Below are 20,633 nucleotides of genomic sequence, written 5' to 3'. Positions count from 1 at the left end.
CCTTTAGGAATGATTTGACAGACAGTTCTCTAGCTTCCAGACTTACAGCCACCTCTGTTTCTCAAGTTTTGTGCCTAAAGGATCAGGCAAGTGAGTAGGTTAGCTTACTCCAGCATCTCTTCTATGTGCCTAGGACAAAATCTGCCTCTGAGGTCAAAACTGGGGACAAATGAATCGGAAGTGAAGTCTGGGATTGAAGGGATGGCTCAGTGGTTAAGATACCCAAGTTCAGTTCCCAACACTCATGTGGAATGTCTCACCACCACCTGTAATCACAGCTCCAGGGAATCTGACTTGCTCTTCTGGCCTCTGTGGGAACCTGTGCTCACATGTGCACATACTCTTTCCTGCCACACATGTGTGCACTTAATTAAAAAGAAAATAAATCTCTTCTTTCATGATGTAAAGTTTTGTGCTGAGGAGAACTTTACAGAAATTAGGGGTGACATGACAAACAGTGATCTCTGAAAACCCAAATCATAAACAGCAGTTTTAAGAGGAATATGACGCTCTGTGCTGACCCCTGATGGACCGTGCTGGCCGCTGATGCACCATCCTGGCTAATGACTACTTTCTACTTTGGGAGAAGGAATATTTAAGAGAGAAAAAAAATCTTCCCTGTTCTGCCTAGCACACATGATCAAATAAGCTGACTGACTTTTGTTCCAAGATCTCCCAGCCTACTTCTGTCACAGCTGGAAGAAAAATCTAAAGAAGGGTGTGTTTTCCTTTGAAAACAAGAAATCAAAACAAAAATCTTCCATAAGGAATCCCTGCCAGATACTGGTTTCTAAGCCCAAGTTTCCCTTTCCCATAGAAATGAGTTTCTGCCACATAGTCCACATGAGACATTCATGAGGATTCAAGCAAGCAGGTAGAGCTGCGCCCACTCACGTGTTAGGGTTTCTAACCGAATACTTTACACGTTCTTCATTTCACCCAACGACCTTCAATCCAAGACACTCGAAAGTGCCAAGCAGTTAACCCAAACATTGCATGTCTGTGTCCTCGGCAAAAGAAAGAGATAATGGTGGAAACATGAGGACTTGGGGTGATAATGGGAGTGTCCCTTTCATTCCCACTTTACTGAGCTTCTAGATCATCGACAATGTGATAAAATAGTACATTGGGAACACAAGGCATCTAGGCCTCTGTCCAACAATGTAGGGGGGAAATTAGCAAGCTTAATATTTCATGAAGAATTCTTGGCTTAAATGGTATTTTAATAAAGCTCAGCTATGCCTGCCAATAAAACATAGAGATGAAATAATGATTTATAGCTTAAATATTATATAACCTCTGTAATGTCTGGTACCATCTCATATCAAACAACATGAAAGAAAGAAAATCATAGGGGATGAAGACAAAAGAATAATATGACATCAGTTCACATATTAATAGAATACATATGAGAAAACCATCCCTTTTTATTTTTGTTACAAGGTTGACAAATACTGAGTATCTATGATACGAACCTTGTAAGTATGATCTAATTTAATCTTTAAAAACAAAATATGTGAAGTAAAAATGTTTATCCCCTTTCTAACTGAGGATCAGTGAAACCAACTTGCTTGAGCTTCAGTGGAACTGGGAGGCAAATTCAAACAATCTGACCTCAAGGCGGTATTCTTTTTTATTTTTTTTATTTTTATTAATTACAGTTTACTCACTTTGTATCTCCCCTGTAGCTCCCTCTCTCCTCCCCTCCCAATCCTATCCTCTCTCTCCCTTCTCCACCCATGCCCCTCCCCAAGTCCACTGATGGGGGAGGTCCTCCTCCCCTTCCTTCTGATCCTCGGCTATCAAGTCTCTTCAGGAGTGGCTGCATTGTCTTCCTCTGTAGCCTGGTAAAGCTGCTCCCCCTTCAGGGGGAGGTGGTCAAAGAGCAGGCCAATCAGTTCCTGTCAGAGGCAGTCCCTGTTCCCCTTGGACACTGAACTGTCAAGGCTGTATTCTTAACCATGGAATTCACTGAAGACTAGATTGGTGAGTTAATGTCTTTTGAGAATAGGTAATGTATCTTGTAGATGGTACACAATAAAAGAATAACTGTGACTCTATTTAGGATACTATTAACAAGGAGCTGGAGGAAATTAGAAGACTGGGCCGTATGACACTTGGTGCCCATCACTTAGTGGACGTGTACACTTATCAGTTAAGTCAGTTCCTGTTTCTTTATTTGCAAAAGGAAAAAACTCAAGCGCATAACAAACTGCTTCCATGCTGGACTGAGATTTGTCACCACAAATGAAGATAAAATGACAACATGATTACAAAATGCACTCCACTATGAAATATTAGTAACTAGAATTCAGGGCAAATACCACAGCTTATGGATACTACATGGTTCTTTGTTTGTTTGTTTTGTTTTTAATCACAAGATCAATTTCCCTTTAAAAAATGTATTGGTATTCCAATTCTGCAATGGTGAAATCATGTATTCAAGATGAGAAATTGTAGAGTTGTAACTCCAGAATTACCCCAGAGGTTTTGCTAACAACAAACAATATCAATGTGTTACAATGTGTCACATTGTAGATCACTTATGAAATTAAAGAGGATAAAAACTCATCACACATTCAAATTTAAACTGTTTAAGAAAATTAATAACCTAGAATGAAAAATTTAAAAATGTAACAGTGGGGTGGGAGTGAGAAACTGGGAGGAGAGAGAAGAGGGGGCTACAATCTGGATGTCAAGTGAATAAATAAAAAACACATATTTTTAAAATGTAGCTATTTTAACGCAATGTTTTTCGGACACAATAGGGCTGCCGTATATATAAAGAAAGTCACGGTGCTTGTGACAGAACGCACAAGATGTGTGCAAGCTCAAGCCAGCCAAAACAGGATGTAGAGAAGAGGGATGAATATGATCAAAATATCCTCTATGAAATTCTCAAGTAATAAAAATACATAAATAGATGAGAATATTACCACAAGAGTTAACAAAAATAATAGTCTGTCAGGGATTTTAAAGGATGTGTGTTTGTTGATGAGTTTATAAAAGCTTGCTCAACATATTTCTCCAGGAACATGAGCAAAAACAACTACCAACCAAGAAACTGGCTCACTGCATGACATGGGCAAAGGTATCAGCAAAAGGATAGGAAATATCACAGCCTATTCAGAGATCTGGGAGTTCACCAAGGCTACACGCATGTTTATATCATGCTGTGTGTCCATAGCTAAACAGGTTAAGCAGATGGAGGAAGAACCATGAAGACAAGCTCGGGCATGGTAGGGTTATAGTCAAGAAGAGCCAGATGTGTTCAAGGATGAAAACACGTACCACATCTCTGTGGAGTTGCATGGTTGTAGACAGGTCCTTTTGGTTAAATATTTATTTTCAGATTGTGTGTGTGTGTGTGTGTGTGTGTGTGTGTGTGTACACGCACATGAGTGCCCGTGCTCTTGGAGGCCAGAGGTGTGGGGCTAACAGGGCTGATGTTTCCTGACTCAGGTGCTGGCAATCAAAAGGGTCCTTCTGGAAGATCCAGAAGTTCTCCTAGCTGCAGAGCCAGCTCTCTAGCCTAAGACAGGAGCTTGGAAAGAATGCACAAATGCAGCTAGGTGTGGTGGTGCACAACCAGGAGTCCTCCTCCTGAGAGCAGCCTGTCCACGGACGCAGCTTCACTTCAGAATGAATACAAACAGAAAATTAATTTAAAATACACAAAATTTTAGAAAGTAAAAAACATAGACCAATTATAATTTTAAAAACTGTGGATAGACCAAACAGCACTGAAGCTTGTGTAATGCTTTCCAGTTCTTTCCATTGGAAATTCACCCAGAACGCAGCATGGAACATACAGAAAATGTACAAGAACATCTGGGAGACACAGAATAAAATGAGGAGCTCTTAAATGGGGTGTCATCAGGAGATCCAAAGGGTTGACAGCTAGGGAGATGGTTGGAGAACAGGCAGGGAAGATGGCTCCATGGGTAAAATGCTTGCCTCTCAATGACAAGGACCTGAGTCTGATCACTGGAACCCACATTTAAAAAGCTGTGATGACGTAGGCGTGGTACACACTTTAATTTCAGCATGAAGGAGGCGGGCGCAGGCAGCACACTGCGAGTCTTCAAAAACAGCAATTGTTTAGAAAAGATAATGGAACACATTAAATAACCATTCATCTTAAGAAAATGGAATCTATCTCAGGAGTGTAAAAATAGCTCAACATGCTTAATCTAGTAATTTACTTGACTGTGTTAACCGACCAAAAGGAGAGTCATTGAAACATGTGAATTTTGTATAATTTAGTTCACTCTCCATCACTGATTAAACTAAAGACACATAAAACACACTATGTCAAAATATAAGGTTTTTTGCTCTGCAAAGTTTTACTAAAATCAGAAGTAGAAAACCATACTAGTCACCTCTGTTATACTTATCATTGGTTAAAACTAATAATAAATTGCATTAGAAGCAAAGAAACAAAAATAAAGAATACCAAATTAAACATGCTTTGTCTAAGCCATAGTTTTGGTGATAGATAGATGTGTAGTCACTGCTAAATTCTTTGTGCATTTTGCCAAAGAGGAAACTGTGATGCAGAGAAAGGAGAACCCTCCTCTATTGCTGGTGGGAATGTAAATTTATGCAAACACTTTGGAAATCAATCTGGCACTTTCTTAGACAATTAGAAATAGTGCTTCCTCAAGATCCAGCTATATCACTCCTAGGCATATGTCTAAAACATGCTCAAGTATACAACAAGGACATTTGCTCAACCATGTTCATATCAGCTTTATTTGTAATAACCAGAATCTGGAAGCACCCTAGATATTCTTCAGTTGAGGAATGGATACAGAAATTGTGGTACATTTACACAATGGAATATTACCCAGAAAAAAAAAAAAAGGAATCATGAAATTTACACACAAATGGTGGAAACTAGAGAAGATCATCCTGAGTGAGGTATCCCAGAAGCAGAGAAACATTCATGGTGTATACTCACTTATAAGTGGATATTAGACATATAATATAGGATAAACATACTAAAATCTGTATATCTAAAGAAGCTAAGCAAGAAGGAGGACCCTGGGTAAGATGATGAATCCTCATTCAGAAAGGCAAATGGGATGGACATGGGAAGAGGGAGAAAATGGAACAGGACAGGAGCCTAACGCAGAGGGCCTCTGAAAGACTCTACCCTTCAGGGTATCAAAGTAGAGGCTGAGACTCATAGCCAAACTTTGGGCAGAATGAAGGGAATCTTATTAAAAAAAAAAGGGGGGGGGGAGATAAAAAGACCTAAAGAGGACAGGAGCTCCACAAGGAGAGAAAAAAAATATGGCCACAGGGATCTTTTCTGACACTGATACTATAACCAAGGACCATTCATGAAGATAACCTAGAACCTCTAGAACCGCTGCACAGATGTAGACCATGGCAGCTCAGTATCCAAGTGGGTTCCCTAGTAATGGGAACAGGTACTGTCTCTGACATGAACTCAGAGGCTGGCTCTTTGATCATCTCCCCCTGAGGGGGAGCAGCCTTACCAAGCCACAGAGGAAGACACTGCAGCCAGTCCTGATGAAACCTGATAGGCTAGGGTCAGAGGGAAGGGGAGGAGGACCTCCCCTATGATTGGACTGGGAGAGGTGCATGGGAGGAGATGAGGGAGGGCAGGTAGGGTTGGGAGGGGATGAGGGAGGAGGCTACTGTTGGGATACAAAGTGAATAAACTGTAATTAATAAAAAATAAATAAATTTTAAAAATAAAATAAAAATTTAAAAATTAAAAAAAAGAATGGCTAAGGTCAAAAAGACAAGTGACAGCTCATGCTGGCAAAGATTGGCAGCAAAGGGAACACGCTTCCATTGCTGGTGGGAGTGCAAACATGTACAGCCTCTTTGGAAGTCCATATGACAGTTTCTTAGAAAATAGGAAATCAATCTACCTCCAGACTAAGCTATACCACTCCTGAGCATATACCCAAAGGACACTCTATTCTATGACAAGGATACCTGTTCAATTATGTTCATAGCAGCTTTATTCACAACAGCCAGAAACAATGGATAAAGAAAATGTGGTACATTTACACAATGGAGTGTTATTCAGCTGTTAAAAACAATAACATGATGAAATTTGCAGGCAAGTGGACGGAACAAGAAAAAAAGGAATCATTCTGAATAAGGTAACCTAGACCCAGAAAAACAAACATGGTATGTGGATACTAGCTGTAAAGGATGATCATGCTACAGCCCACAGACCAAGAGAGGCTAACTCACCAGGGAGGTTTAAGGGAAGGCAAGAGGATCTCCTGGAGAAAGGGAAACAGGAGATTTCACAGGTGGACTGTGGCAGGTGTGGCTGGGAACAGGAGGAATCAGGTTGGGGGGGAAATACTACGAGAAACAACTAAAAATTTTCAATTTTGTAAGCCTTCTGTGGTTGGCATTTTTTTGAAAGGTGGCAGACACTCAACAAGGAGTTCTGGGAAATGTCAGGTTTTTGTTGTTGTTGTTTTGTTTTTGTTTTTGTTTTCCAAGCTCTGCAAGAGTCACTGGATTTACAAAATACAGGGACCTCTGAAAGCACAAAATAGAGAAGGAAATCTCTTCCTAAGTGCTTCTACCACTGTGGAGCAAAGGCTGGGCTCACACCCCCCCTTCTCTCTCTGTCTCTGTCTCTCTCACCCAGTCTATCTGTCCCTCTCTTCCCTCCCCTCTCTCAATACCCAGTCCCTGGACCAACAGCTAACAGCATCTACTCCTCATTTCTTGGAGTGGGGGATGCCAGCTTTATTTAGAACCACCATTTTACAGCTTTAGTGTAGAAAATGCTCACAGATACTGTCTTCTTGTTAAAGGAGCTGCTTTCCTCTTGGTGACGCTCACGATTTCAGTAAAACAAGTATAGTGATGTCTGAGCTCTCTAGTAGTACTAATATTGTAGTACTAATATTTTGGCTGGTTCCCTTTCAGTATCTGATATTAGCTGAGGAGACATCATCAGTACAACTATTGATTACATACCATAGTCTTAAGGTTGGTAAGGTCTCAAAATTAACACTCGGCTCCGATAATGACAATATGGAGTCCCTTATTTTCTTAGCCTTAGCTTTGAAAGAGAGCTACATAAGTAAAGGAATCCCTACCTTCCTATGCTCACCTTTTGCACTGATGTCTTGGTCAAAACCAATCTTCACATATTAGTCAGAGTTCATAATAAATACATATCACAAGGCAGGCACTGTCCTAGCCACTGTATACAGGATAACTTGTCCTGCCTTTGAATATGTCCATCTTCTTCTGTTCCTATAGCAAAACACAGAGGTCATATACCTTATAAAGAAAGGAGGTGTCTTTAGCTTTATTTGGTTTTGGGACTGAAAGGGCAAGATTGAGTATGCATGCTGTCTTCGTCTCTAAAGCGAAACTCAAGGATTGGAGCATCAGGTGCCAAGAGATCACATGGAACATGAAGTCAGTTAATAGACATACTAACCTCCTCTCTTGGGAACTAATTCACTCCTCAAGATCAGCCTTGTGTCTGTTAGCAGAGGAATGAGTGTAGTGCACATAGAAAGTGAAATTTTATTCAGACATGAAGAGAACAGACTAGGACAGTGAGGTGGCTCATCAGGAAAGGGTGCCTGTCCTCAGACACGATGGCATGAATTCAATCCTCAGATCCACGTGGTGGAAAGTCCCTCAAAGCTTTCCTCGGATTTTCATACTCATGCCATAGCATGGATGCTATACCCCCCCCCACACACACACATGCAAAATAGTAAAAGAATGGTGTTGTTTCACGTGTAAAAAGTGGATGGAACTGGAGGTCATCATACTGAGTGAAACAAAACAGATCCAGAGAAATAAATACTGCTTTTTCTCTCTCCCAGAGGATAGGGGTGTAGGGAGAGGGTATTGTGGTCAAAGTTCATGATATACTTGAGAGAAAATGCCATTGTGAAACACATCTCTTCAAACAATGAATACATACTCATAAAAGGTTTAAGAAAAATGACCAGCATTAATGTCTTCTGAGGACCATGCCTTCATGATTTACTCACCTCTTAAAACTTCCATCATCCCAGAGGCTAGGGAGGTGACTCAGCCCTTGAAGCTGCAATGCAGAGTTGAGGCCTTGTGTTTGGAGCCTCAGTGCCTAGGTAAAAAGCCAGGCTGATGGCCGGAGGACCCTTGAGCTTCATTAGTCAGGTCTCTCCTGGTTGGTTTGCTCCAGACCAATGAGAGATGATTTGCAAAGTAAGAAGGTGAGCTGAATCTGAGGAACAACACCTGAATTAACTTCTGAGGTCCACATATGTGCATAGACATGTACATGTGATCTGTCCACGTGTGTGTACATACATATAACACACACACACACACGCAAAGTGTTTCACTATCTCTCACACTGTCACTCGAGACTGGGTTTTGGCCCAGGAACTCTTTCAGGACACATTCAGACTGTATCCGAACCACAGCCCCCTCCTCACAAGTCTGAGGCTTCTCGCATATCCGAGATAACGTGTTTTGTTCCATCTTATTGAAAGAGTTTATACCTTCTCATTAGGGACATTTTAATTTGTGACCAGAAATTTTAATTCTTGTTTTATCATTGCCCAACAAAACCTCAGAAGGGCATAAAACCACATCACCAAGGCACTTTTCGTGTAGCTGGACCATGGCTAGAAAAGCATCCCTCAGAAAGACTGCTCATTGGGAAAAGCGCTGGACATGAGAACAGAGTGTGAGCTTGACCCAGCTTTCCACTTGCCACCCCTGCCAGCTTAGGCGGGACATTTTACTATGCTCTAAACTTATGCTCAACATGAGGAAATAACTTGCTTCTCATTTTGTCACTGGTTGTCACAGCCTAGCCCCTGGCAGACACTCAGTCTGTATTTACTAGGTAAGTGAAAGGAGGGATGGCCCAATGCTGAGTCCTGCTTCTGCCTTCCCTGTCCTTCTCCTTCTCTATTAACTACACTGCCATCGTTGGGGTCTTTAAGCATGGCAAGCGAGTTCCTGCATGAAGCCTTCACAAGAGTCCTTGGGTGCTCATCCCCCAGTATGCTGAATCGCTCCCTCACTGGCCTGAAGTTCTCAGGTTAGGGCAGAGGAGGGTAGCTGGCTTCTCCCAGCCTCTACCTCTCCATCACTGTAGTTATCAATGTGCCACCACACCCCGGTTTTTTGTTTTTTGTTTTGTTTTGTTTTTCTTTTTCTTTTTACTTGAGTTCTGGGGATTGATTTTGGTCTTCTTACTTGCAAGGCCACTATGTACTGATGGACCCTGGCTTATTGTTCATAAGCTTTATTTCTTTTCTTCTTGACAGATGAAAGTTTCCTCACTTGCCTCTGAGAACAGAGTTTGCTTTATCTAGATGCAAATAAAAGGTATTGATTATCATTAAATCCACCTCCTCAATCATGGTTATCTGACTCAGACTACCTTTTGAGTTGGTATACTTGAGTTGAGTGTACAAGCTGGAGATAAATTCTTTTAATTTGCAATTCTGATGGATCTCTTTGACAAGGTAAATGACCTAACCAAAAAAAAGAGAAATACTTATATATGTGTGTACGCACACACCTAACCCAAAAAGAAATACATTCTGAAGTCCCTGAAACAGATCCTGTCATGCACACTTGATGCCAGCACTCTGAAAGTGAGTTGATAACATGTTGTTTTGATTATTAGTTTATGCAATGTTTTATTAAGCTGATTCCAAAGCAATATGTTCCCAAGTGGATTAGCTGAGGACACAAATAAAGCAGCAAGAAAATAGACCAAGCATCATCCTGCTGCTGACGTGAGTGCTCCAATTCTCATTTGGGAGATTTTCCAAATATTGAAGTCTAAGAGTTGAAAACTCACAAGTCAAGTCAAGTCAGAATCATCAGACACAAAGCCACACCCTGCATCTCAGAAGTCATTTCCAGGGCTCACCAGTCCTCATTTGGTAACCATAGCAACAGACAATTGAGCAGGTCATCAGCTTGTCTCCCCTCCCTTGTCTGAAAGCACCTGACAAGCTTTAATCCTGTAGAGTAAGAAAGTCAAGAACCTCTCTGTATTCGTTCTTCCTCTTGTTGCTGGGATGTGGAAGGAAGGGTTGGTCTGGGATCACGGTTTAGGAGGCACAGCCCATGATGGTGGGGAAGGCATGGCAGCAAGAGTGCAAGGCCGCTGGTCCCACTGCACCTGTAGCAGAGTAGGCAGTGCCAGCGCTCAGCTCGCCTTCTCCTCTCTTCTCTCTTGCTCAGGCCAGAACACCAACTGCTCCAGATGAGTCTTCCCTCCTTGGCTAATTCTCTCTGGAAACAGGCTCACAAACACAGCCATGGGTATGTCTCCTAGGTGATTCCAAATCCAGTCAACTTGACATTGAAACCCAGCCATCATACTCTATTCCTAAATTGTAGCTCATATGCCTACAAAGAATCTGGAGGATACCATGTGGGAAAATAGGTTGTTAAGAAAGCTGGGCTGCCCACAGAGCCCTGAATTTAAGCCTATTACCTGCTGGCTTATGGGTGCCTCCTGTATGCTGCTTAGATTAATTTCTGCTATGCCAAAGCTCTTGCCCACATTTCATGGCTGGCTGCTTGTCTATGGACTGTATTTCTCTGCCTTTCTGCTTTTCAATATGCTCCAGATGGATCTAGTTTTTAATCTACTAGATTGGCTACCAAGCAATCCAGGAACATTCCCCTAGTATCCCAGTCTTCACTGTTTCACTGAATTCCTATGGTACTTTCTGTATTTCTTTTTATTTAATGCTTAAAAAGTTTTATTATTTGTTTTCTGTGTATAGGTGTTTTGCCTACATGTATGTCTGTGCACCGGGTGCATACCTGGTACCTGCAGAGGTGGGATGTTGCAGATGTTGAGCCCTTTAGAACTGAAGTGACAAATGGTTGTGTGCTACCATGTGGGTGCTGGGAATTGAACCTACGTCCTCTGGAAGAGGATACAAAGGACTTAACTCCTGAGCCATCTCTACAGCCCCTCCTTTCCTATTTTAATCATACCCTTGATTGTGTCAGATCTAAGCAACATCACCACTCTTCTACCAGTGTCTCTAAGATCAGCAACCGTGGCATGTATTTGTATATCCCCAGCTATGTAAACACAAATTAGATGTCCAATAACCAGGCATAATAGTTCACCAATTCTTTAATCCTAGCACTCAAGAGGTTGGGGAAAGAAGAGTGCCTTGAATTTGAGGCCTGTTGGAGCTATAATAGTAAACTACAAGCTAGCCTGGGTTACACAGCAAAATCCTGTATTGAAGGACAACAGCAAAATCACACAAAGAGATAGGAGTAGAGGTGTAGCTCAGTTGGTCGGGTGCTTGTCTAGCATGCACAAGCTCTGAAAAACAAAACCAAACAAAAGCCAGGCATGACGGTTCACACCTGTGAGCCCAGCACTTGGAAGGTACAGGCAGAAGGATCAGAAGTTCAAGATCATCATAGGCCACACAGCAGCTTGTGAGACCAGCTTGAAATACATGAAACCTTGTCTTCTGGGAGTGTTTGGTGTTAAATTAATGTACAAGAAACTGCACTACAAGCTGCACCACAAACTGTATTCCAGGGGAGACTCACTGCAAAACGATGCCCACATGCTTTCTGTCAGGTTACATCGCTAATTACTGCACAGAGCAAAGGAAACAGAAAGAATTGCGACCGAAGGGACAGTCCCTCCAGCCCTCAAGGGGTTAAAGTAGATGTACCCACAATGGAAAAAGGAAGGGGCCGAACACTCATCATTTTCCTTCATTAAAGACTAATTTTAGGTCTTTCCTGTCAATGAACATGTTGTTTATACTGCATATGCTCTCGACCCCCGAGTCTTGGAAAACACATAAAATTTCCAAGAATTAAAGTTTCCACTATACAAGCGCCAAAAACTGAGACTTGACCTGCGGGAGAAAGTACATTTGTCCCTCCTGGCTCTTTCTCAAACGCTATAGAAAGACGTTCACTTTATAATCTCTCTGGTTCGCAAATGCTGCCTTATCTTCCCGAGGATCTGGACCTGAGGAAGACGCTGGCGGCCACAAGTCAGAAACTGCGCTCTGGCTGCTCCCCGATGGCCCTGTGGCTGTGCAGGGCTTTAGACAGTGGTCCAGTCCGGTGTGAACTCTATTGGAAGGAACTGTTGTTGGGGTTTTGCTGTTAGCCTCTATTTTTCTTTCGTTTTTTTCTTCTTTTTCTTCCTTTAAGTCCCTGAGTACTGATCTTAGCTGGTGAAGTCTTTTTTGAACGAATTTCAGCCCTCCAGCCCTCTCTATTCTAAAGACCAACACCCGCAGGACGAGGACCCCACCCCTCTCCACCTCGCCTCTTCACCCTACCCAGAACACCTACACTCTCCCCATCTGGTTTTATCCCATCTGAAGTCACCCAGTGATCTCCCCGGGTTACACTTTAAAAAAAAAAATAAATTAAACTCTCTCTGCGTCAGTGAACTTGGACTCGGAAAGTTCTCTGAGCAGCGAGCCTTTTAAAGACGTGTGTGTCAGGCTGGCAGCCGAGTCGCAGCTACTGGGAACCGAGCTGGGTCGCGGGCGCCTCCTCCCCCGGTGGTCCCTCCCCCTGGCCCATTCCCTGCCTCCCCCGGACCGGCCTCCGCCTCCACCTTCCCGGGCTCCCTCGGAGGTCTGGCCCCAGCTACGCGGCTGGGGAGCTAGCTGAACACCGCCATCAGCATCTCTCCCCACCAACTCCTCCCCCGCCCTCCCGAGGCCCCGCAGCGGGAGGGGAAGAGCCAGACCCACCCTTCATCCTCCAGCCCTCCTCCTCGCGTGGATCGCACCTTCTAGAATCTTAACTCAGTTCTGGAGGACCAGCATTCCCTGGACCTGCCCTCCGGGCTGTGGCAGCCCCTGTTCCCGGGGATGCGAGAGCCAGGGACCCGCCCGCCTTACACCCAGGGGTGCGCGGAGCTCCAGCCGCTGCTGCGCGCGCTGCTCTGAGCCTGTAAGTTGCCTCGCTCCTCCCGGGGAGAACAGCGGGAAGCCAGCCCTCAGCCTAGCTGGTGACTTCAAAGGCCAACAGCAGAGAGGCACCCAACCCCGGCTCATGCCCTGGAATTCCATTGCAGCCCTCAGCAGCGCATCTGATCCCTGTGTTACAAATTATTTTCCAGTATATAGTAGTATGATGGGAGAAGAGGGAGGGGAGGGGAGCTGGGCTGCCTTTTAAAACGCATCTCGTAAATCCTTCAAATTTAAAGTCATTCATATCCAAGTTCGAAAGCAAGCGCGTCATTTGGTACCTGGTTAATTACAGTTAATATTTTCTTAATGAGTAGGAAGCAAGTTTTTTTTCCGCTACTAAAAATAAGGATTCTTCCTTCTTCACTTTTAACCTTGCTACTTTATCTGAATACTTTAGCAAGTAGATGGCGAAGCCAGCTGGCTTCAATTTTCTTTCTCGACAGCGTGAGCTATCCTTATCCACACACGACAGTTCTCTTTAAGCCTGTATTTACAGAAAATGCTCTAAGATTTGCATATCTGAGGCCATTCTCAAGAGTGCTCAAGGAGATAAGAAAAGAAAGGAAGGAAGGAAGGAAGGAAGGAAGGAAGGAAGGAAGGAAGGAAGGAAGGAAGGATTCCTCCGGTTCTGATCAAAAGTTTTCTCTGGGATCCTAGTCCTCAGACACAAGCTAGTTTCTCGTTTGTATTAAACCGCATCTTTAATTTTGCATGCTGCTTCGTGTGTGTGAAAACAGCATCCCTTTGTACAAGGACCGGAGACGAGGAAAGAAGGTTGGCAGCTTTTAATAAGCGTTTCTCTGGTCTAGGAGGACGAGTGTGGAGGAAAGGAGCCACAGGTTCGGGCAGGTGCATAGCCTGGCTATGGTGACAGGAAGATGTTGGCCAGGAAGAGCATCATCCCGGAGGAGTATGTGCTGGCGCGCATCGCCGCGGAGAACCTGCGCAAGCCGCGCATCCGCGACCGCCTCCCCAAAGCCCGCTTCATCGCCAAGAGCGGGGCCTGCAACCTGGCGCACAAGAACATCCGCGAGCAGGGTCGCTTCCTGCAGGACATCTTCACCACCTTGGTAGACCTGAAGTGGCGCCACACCCTGGTTATCTTCACCATGTCCTTCCTCTGCAGCTGGCTGCTCTTCGCGATCATGTGGTGGCTGGTGGCCTTCGCACACGGCGACATACACGCCTACATGGAGAACAGCGCCTTGGAGAAGAGCGGCTCGGAGTTTACCGTCTGTGTAACTAATGTCAGGTAAGAACGAAATGGGGTGAGGCAGCGGTTGCCAGCCATGTAGAAATTAAAAGGCTCTTTCACGTAGTCGATTGTGAAATAAACAGTTGTCATTGGACAGTTTAGAAATAAAAACAAAAGCAAATTTAGGGTGCAGGGCGGAGACTAGAACATTAAAATTTTTATAAATGCTGCCTTATGGGTGGGTCTCTGAGTGTGGCTGCTTCTTCGTGCTGGCGTTGGGTGGGTTCAAGTATTCCTGACCCCCCAAACCACCGCTCATTTTCACCATGAAGCTGATGTCTTGTGCTCACCAGTATGTATCTCCAGTCAATCAAAAGTATTGTGCAAATACAGGAAATATTTTTATGTAAAGTGTCCTTGACTTTAAAATACACTAAAAATAAAATAATTGAAATAAAACATAAGCCCTTTTATAGAGATTGTTTTTAGCATGCCTGATAGAATGCTTTCAATTAAAAAGTTAAAGCTTATTCTAAAAATTAGGAGAGTTTTTTTTTTAGTGAAAATTAGTCCAAGTTTTCATGAAGGGGCTGAAGGACAGCAAGGGCATACTGAAGTCTCCTTAAGGCTTCCATAGAACAGGAACAAGACAGCTTTTAGGTTACCTAAGTTTGACTTCTGCGTTTAGGGATGTTTCAAACACAGCTAAGGTGAATTTGGTTTCTGTGGCTGTCTTTTGCATTCCCAAGAGGCCCCCAAATATTGCAGTGGGGCAAAAATTTTTAATCTGCTTCTTTGGACAGAGACATGATTTATATCAGTTGCAAAAATGTTCATAAAAACAGTGGTAACACTGGAGAAAATCCCAGGGTATTTTCTGAACCATATTCCAAGTCCACATAATTCATAAGGCAGAGAAACCGAGGAAGCATTGTCTAGCCAGGAAACTGTTAAGAGTGAGACCTGTAGTGACCCTGAAATTCTATAAAGAAGCCATGGCCTGGCCAGAAGCAAAGCTTCTCAGGACCCTGTACACTCTTCCGTTGGCCAGGTAATTGCTAGGCCATAAAGCCAAGGGGAGAGGCTTAGACCACACACAGATCCCAGCTCTCATTTTGGGAGAGCACTGTAGTAAATTGATCCAGGCTTTACTCCTGGGAAGACAGAATTTTCTTTTCTCAAACTTTTGCCTCGGTGACAGGATGAATAAAAAGCCCAGGTGAGCAGAGCACTAGGGACACAGAGAACAAGGTCCTCTCTGCCTTTAAAGTGTGTTTAAGGCATCTGAAGCCAATACCTTACTGTAACGATGTGTCTCTGAGCAGCTTACTGCCATTCACATGGCCGGGAAGGGTGTTCATATTCAAACAGGTTTCCAGTAAACAAGCAAGAGATCCTGACAAACAGAAATAAGAGAAATGATCAGGATGACCTTGAAAATAAGCTGATTTTACTCAAGATGATCTGTTGTCACTATCTGTGAAAAATAAATCATTTAGTAAATTTAAATGTATATGCGTATATCATCAAGATAGATTATTCTTCCTAGAATGTTTTCTATGAAGAGAAATTTATAGTTCATTAGTTCCTAAAAAATTGCCCTTGTTACTTTTTATTTTTCAAATAAGATGTTCTGAAAAATAGTGATTTCCTAGATGCACTCCTGATGGTATGGAGCCTTAAGAAATGTCAAAATTTCAATGAAGCAAAGTTGACTCTATCAGCATAACACTGTCAGCTTTCAAATCACACTCCTTAGCTTTACTTAAAGCGTTATTCTCTTCCTAGAGAACTTAAAACATGGATAATCTAATTATTTGCATTTCCTTTTTTTTTCTAAATTCAGTATCAGATAAATGATCAAATTTGCAAGAAACTTTTTTCTCCAGTGTCTATCTACCAGTACTTTCAACATCGCTTAATTTCTGTCACTTTAGGTGGTTCACTTCCTCCTTTGTGCAGATAGCTTTCCAATGTGAGTAAGAAAATAGAAACCGTGTAATTTTTCTTATTATCCAGCTGATACCCTCCCCCAGCCCTGTCTCTATCAAATGATTTTTTTCACTTGAGATTGTTTAGCAAGACATATGTCCAGAAAAGATTGGCTCTTATACTGGATAGAGAAATTAAATTCCATTTAAAAATAAACACTATGAAAACACAGTTCATAAACCATCTCCCAAGGCATGGACACACACTGCGGAGGGAAATCCCTCCTTGGGCTCCTCTCTAACATATCATCCATTATAAAGGCTTGGTGCTGTATGCTCTAACATATCAACCATTATAAAGGCTCTTCTGGGATCCATGCCTATTAAGGTAGCGTTTTCAGTCCATATGTCATGGTGTGGGGGTAGGGCAGAAGCCAGTTCCTACAGCTTTGCACAAATCCTTTTCAGACACAACAGAGATAAAAGGCCACTTTCCTAGGCCACTTAGAAGCTGCTGGTGTGTAAGGACGCGCACATTCTCCAGCTTCCTGTGGAAATGCAGTGTGTACCGAGTGCTCAAAGTTCAAGTGTTTTGCTCCCTCGTTGTGCCTGGCACTCACAGGTAATGTCTTGAAAGGCTGCTAACTTGTGGCCTCCCCTGTGAAAGCAGAGAAGTGTGGAACTGGGGATCGGGGCTGTGAAGAAGCCACAGCCACGCTGGGTATGCAGCCAAGGGAGTAATTGGCTAATAACAAAACGTGATTCTTCTTAGCCAGAGATTAAACACGATTACCTAGGAGTCTTTCTGCGACTCACTCAGATCCAGAAAGGACCCACCAAACCCTTCTTCGTTCTCTAAGATTGGGAGGAGACCCGCAACCACAAAACCAAACCAAGCCATACCAAGAAACCTTCGCAAGAAAATCCTGACACCTGTCGGCTCCTCCCCTTTGCCTCTTTGAGGACATCACGCCAGACTGACAGGACTCAAGGACACAGTCCTTACATATACACAGTCTTGACACAGTCATTCACTAAATGACACATGAAACTTTTTAATAGTTTCCGCATTCTCTGGGTCACAAGGAAAATTAAATGAGATAATCAGTCAGAAATGGTTCTTCCCCAAATGGAAAAACTCTCCTTATTAAAATATTAATGTTCTAGGACCATGTATTTCATACTATGATTTAGCACTGAGCTAAGTTGTGGAAACAGAACAATTAACCACTGGATAATGACCATAATTTTAGAAATTATAAATAATAAAAACATTCACTCATAATTCAGTAATTTCCATATGACTCAGGTCGCTTAAACATGAGTAGGTGATAAATAAGAAACACCTACCTGATAAAAAAAATTCCAGAAAGTATGTTAGACTTTGGTAAAAATGAAATATATCTACGATTTATATTTAATTATTTATTTTATGAATGTCTTCACACGATATGAGTAAGGAAATATTAGCGAAATTGTATCCCCAAATCTGGAGGTGCAAAGAGAACGGAGGAGAGCAGGAAGAGGGAAAGGTAGAGGGAGGATATCGGGAGGGAGAGGAGGGGAAGGAAGATGCTTGTATTTAAAATTAGGCCTTCCAGAATCACTGCAATGGCAAGCAAGGCTCCTCCTGGCTCTTTCCTCCGTGCACACTCTGACCTGGCGTTCTTTCCGATACCCCTCCTCACAGGTCATTCACGTCGGCGTTTCTCTTCTCCATCGAGGTTCAAGTGACCATTGGCTTCGGAGGGAGAATGATGACCGAGGAATGCCCTCTGGCCATCACGGTTCTGATTCTGCAGAACATCGTGGGCCTGATCATCAACGCGGTCATGCTGGGCTGCATCTTCATGAAAACGGCGCAGGCGCACAGAAGGGCAGAGACTCTGATTTTCAGCCGCCACGCTGTGATCGCCGTCCGCAACGGCAAGCTGTGCTTCATGTTCCGGGTGGGGGACCTGAGGAAGAGCATGATCATTAGTGCCTCGGTGCGTATCCAGGTGGTCAAGAAAACAACCACACCCGAGGGGGAGGTGGTGCCTATTCATCAGCTGGACATTCCAGTGGATAATCCCATTGAGAGCAATAACATCTTCCTAGTGGCCCCTTTGATCATCTGCCATGTGATCGATAAGCGTAGCCCCCTGTACGATATCTCAGCCACTGACCTTGTCAATCAAGACCTGGAGGTCATAGTGATTCTTGAGGGCGTGGTGGAAACCACGGGCATCACCACTCAAGCACGGACCTCCTACATTGCAGAGGAGATCCAGTGGGGACACCGCTTCGTGTCCATTGTGACCGAGGAGGAGGGAGTGTACTCTGTGGACTATTCTAAATTTGGTAATACTGTGAAGGTGGCTGCCCCGAGATGCAGTGCCCGGGAGCTGGATGAGAAGCCTTCCATCCTGATTCAGACCCTCCAAAAGAGTGAACTGTCACACCAGAATTCTCTGAGGAAGCGCAACTCCATGAGAAGAAACAACTCCATGAGAAGAAACAACTCCATCCGGAGGAATAACTCTTCCCTCATGGTGCCCAAGGTACAGTTCATGACTCCAGAAGGAGACCAGTGCCCGCCAGAGTCGTGACTGCACGACCGCCCCAGGACAGTCAGCATTGGGCTCCGAGGACTGACAGCCCTGAGACAGCCACTCACTGAGTTCTGATGGGTGACACCCAATCCTCAGACAGTTCATTGAGTTCAGATGACTGAAATACTGGACTCATCACCAAGCCAGGGCTGGAACACAGTATTCATAGTTTAATGCACTGAAAACTATTCATATTCAAGAAATTAAATTGCCTTTGTTAATAAACAGTAACACCCAAGGCAGAGGACTCATGGTTCACACTTGTTTCACACACAAAATGTCACTGTGACATGGTAAAGTTATTGTATAGAAAATGGGAGATATTCACATCTCCCGTTTTGAAACACAGTTTAGGATTGGACCTGGAATGCCAAACCTGGCCAAGGAAGGAGTCTATCTGAAATACCTACTTGTTGCGATCACTGGCTATTCTGTTTCTGTTGCTCACTGTAGAACTGCAGATAGAATTGGTAGGCGGGGTAAAGTATCCAGTCACATTAAGTACCTTTTATATACCGACTTTATTCCTTTTTATGATGCTGTATTTGGTAGGAAGCCTAAAGCAAACCACTTAGGTCTGGCTGCTTCAAATCAGATCAATCGCCTAATCTTTTCTATTGACTTCTCTTGACAGTCTGTTGGATAGAAATGGGCAAGAGTCTGCAGAAAAGTAAAGAAAGCTATATTGAATACTTTATTAAAAAAAATTTCCTTTATATTTGCCATGGAGTGTTGTGATTCCTCTTACACCAAATCATCTCAATGAAAGCCCACAAAAACTCAGGCAACACTGTCTTCTAGGTCTCCAATCACAGATCTATGGCCAAAGAGGACTGCAGCTTCTTTTCTCCTTTGCTGTTTATATGATTTTTGGCTTGAAACGTTCTGTTGGTTTTTCTTTCTGAGTTTGAGATGTTATGGAAACATGAACTCTTAATTTCTGAATCTCCTACCTCTTGTCTTAAAACTATTTTCTTCTCAGTAATCTCTGTAGTCAGAGTCAGCTGGCCTGCATGGGTGAGCTTATGTTACTTGGCTAAGATGAGTTCTTTCAAAGCACGATTTCATCATCCTTAGCTCCTGCATCTTCAAGTAAGAGAAAAGTAGAGAGACATCTGGGGTTAAGAGAGTGTGTGATGAAGTAAAACCCGGAAGCTGGGCAGCTGTGTAGCTTTTTATTCAGAGTTTGGGGCTTGAAGATGTTTCTTATATGAGCCATTGAACTGCATGGGTCATCATGAATATGCTCAAATCTAACCATGAAAGACAGTTCTAACCAGCAACTGCCAGGTTGAGTTAATTATTCCTAAAACTGTTCTGACATGGAACTCTAGACTCATAGATCAACCAGGTGTTTGAAGCTCTGCTTGCTTGTTTAATAAAATACTCAAAACCTGCTATGATGTCTTTAGAAGCCAAAGCTCTGGGTGTAGGAGGGTAGCACAGTTGGTGGAGTGCTTATGTAGCATGTACAAAGCCCTGGATTTGGTTCCCACTCAAACCCCATCCTTCTCTCCAGTTTTCCAGTCATTCAGACCAATTCCTGCCGGTCATACTTGGTGCCTTTTTCATACCTTCTATACCATTCACTAGCGAATAACTTGGCTCCACATTATGAAGACATCCGGAATGTAACTGTTTCTCTGTATGACCTCCTTCCTAGCCCATAAGGCCTGCCTCTCACATGGTGTACAGGACGTGGGTCTGCCAGTTGTTGAGATAGTCAGACATTTCATCACGGAAGATGATCCGTTTTGTTAAGACAGCCTAACAGCAGATTCTGCAGCCATTCTGGGGGATGTTTGTCTTGTTGATGTCCCGAGGCAGCTAACCAAACCCAGCAAGCAGTGGCCACATTGGCCGCAGGAACAAGTACGATGCTGCCTGCTCTTCAGGGAAAGCGTAGTGTTCCCGAAAGGCCACAGGCTGCAAACAGGAA

At 43.3% G+C, this 20,633-nt stretch overlaps 1 protein-coding gene across 2 annotated transcripts; it reads left to right on the top strand.

The window, feature by feature from the left end:
* The first annotated feature begins 12,630 nt into the window (after positions 1 to 12,630).
* Positions 12,631 to 19,415, top strand: Kcnj8 (potassium inwardly rectifying channel subfamily J member 8). 2 transcript variants are annotated; one of them, XM_021656499.2, is made up of 3 exons: positions 12,631 to 12,954; positions 13,784 to 14,226; positions 17,791 to 19,415. In XM_021656499.2, the coding sequence occupies exons 2-3, from the start codon at positions 13,853 to 13,855 to the stop codon at positions 18,689 to 18,691; spliced, it is 1,275 nt and encodes a 424-aa protein (XP_021512174.1). In that variant the 5' UTR covers positions 12,631 to 12,954; positions 13,784 to 13,852; the 3' UTR covers positions 18,692 to 19,415. The 2 variants fall into 2 exon arrangements, with proteins under 2 accessions (XP_021512174.1, XP_060240406.1); XM_060384423.1 differs by lacking the exon at positions 12,631 to 12,954 and adding an exon at positions 13,096 to 13,248.
* Positions 19,416 to 20,633: the final 1,218 nt, after the last annotated feature.

The sequence above is a fragment of the Meriones unguiculatus genome, chromosome 5 (genome assembly GCF_030254825.1).
Source record: "Meriones unguiculatus strain TT.TT164.6M chromosome 5, Bangor_MerUng_6.1, whole genome shotgun sequence".
NCBI classification, from domain to species: Eukaryota; Metazoa; Chordata; class Mammalia; order Rodentia; family Muridae; genus Meriones; species Meriones unguiculatus.
Note: the sequence above shows the minus strand (reverse complement) of the source record. Positions and strands in the feature narration are given on the sequence as shown.

Bases quoted from the DNA above. Each gene is read 5' to 3' on its own strand.
- Kcnj8 (XM_021656499.2), top strand. From the start codon at position 13,853: ATGTTGGCCAGGAAGAGCATCATCCCGGAGGAGTATGTGCTGGCGCGC. The intron at 14,227-17,790 runs GTAAGAACGAAA...CCCTCCTCACAG, and splicing joins GTCTGTGTAACTAATGTCAG to GTCATTCACGTCGGCGTTTC.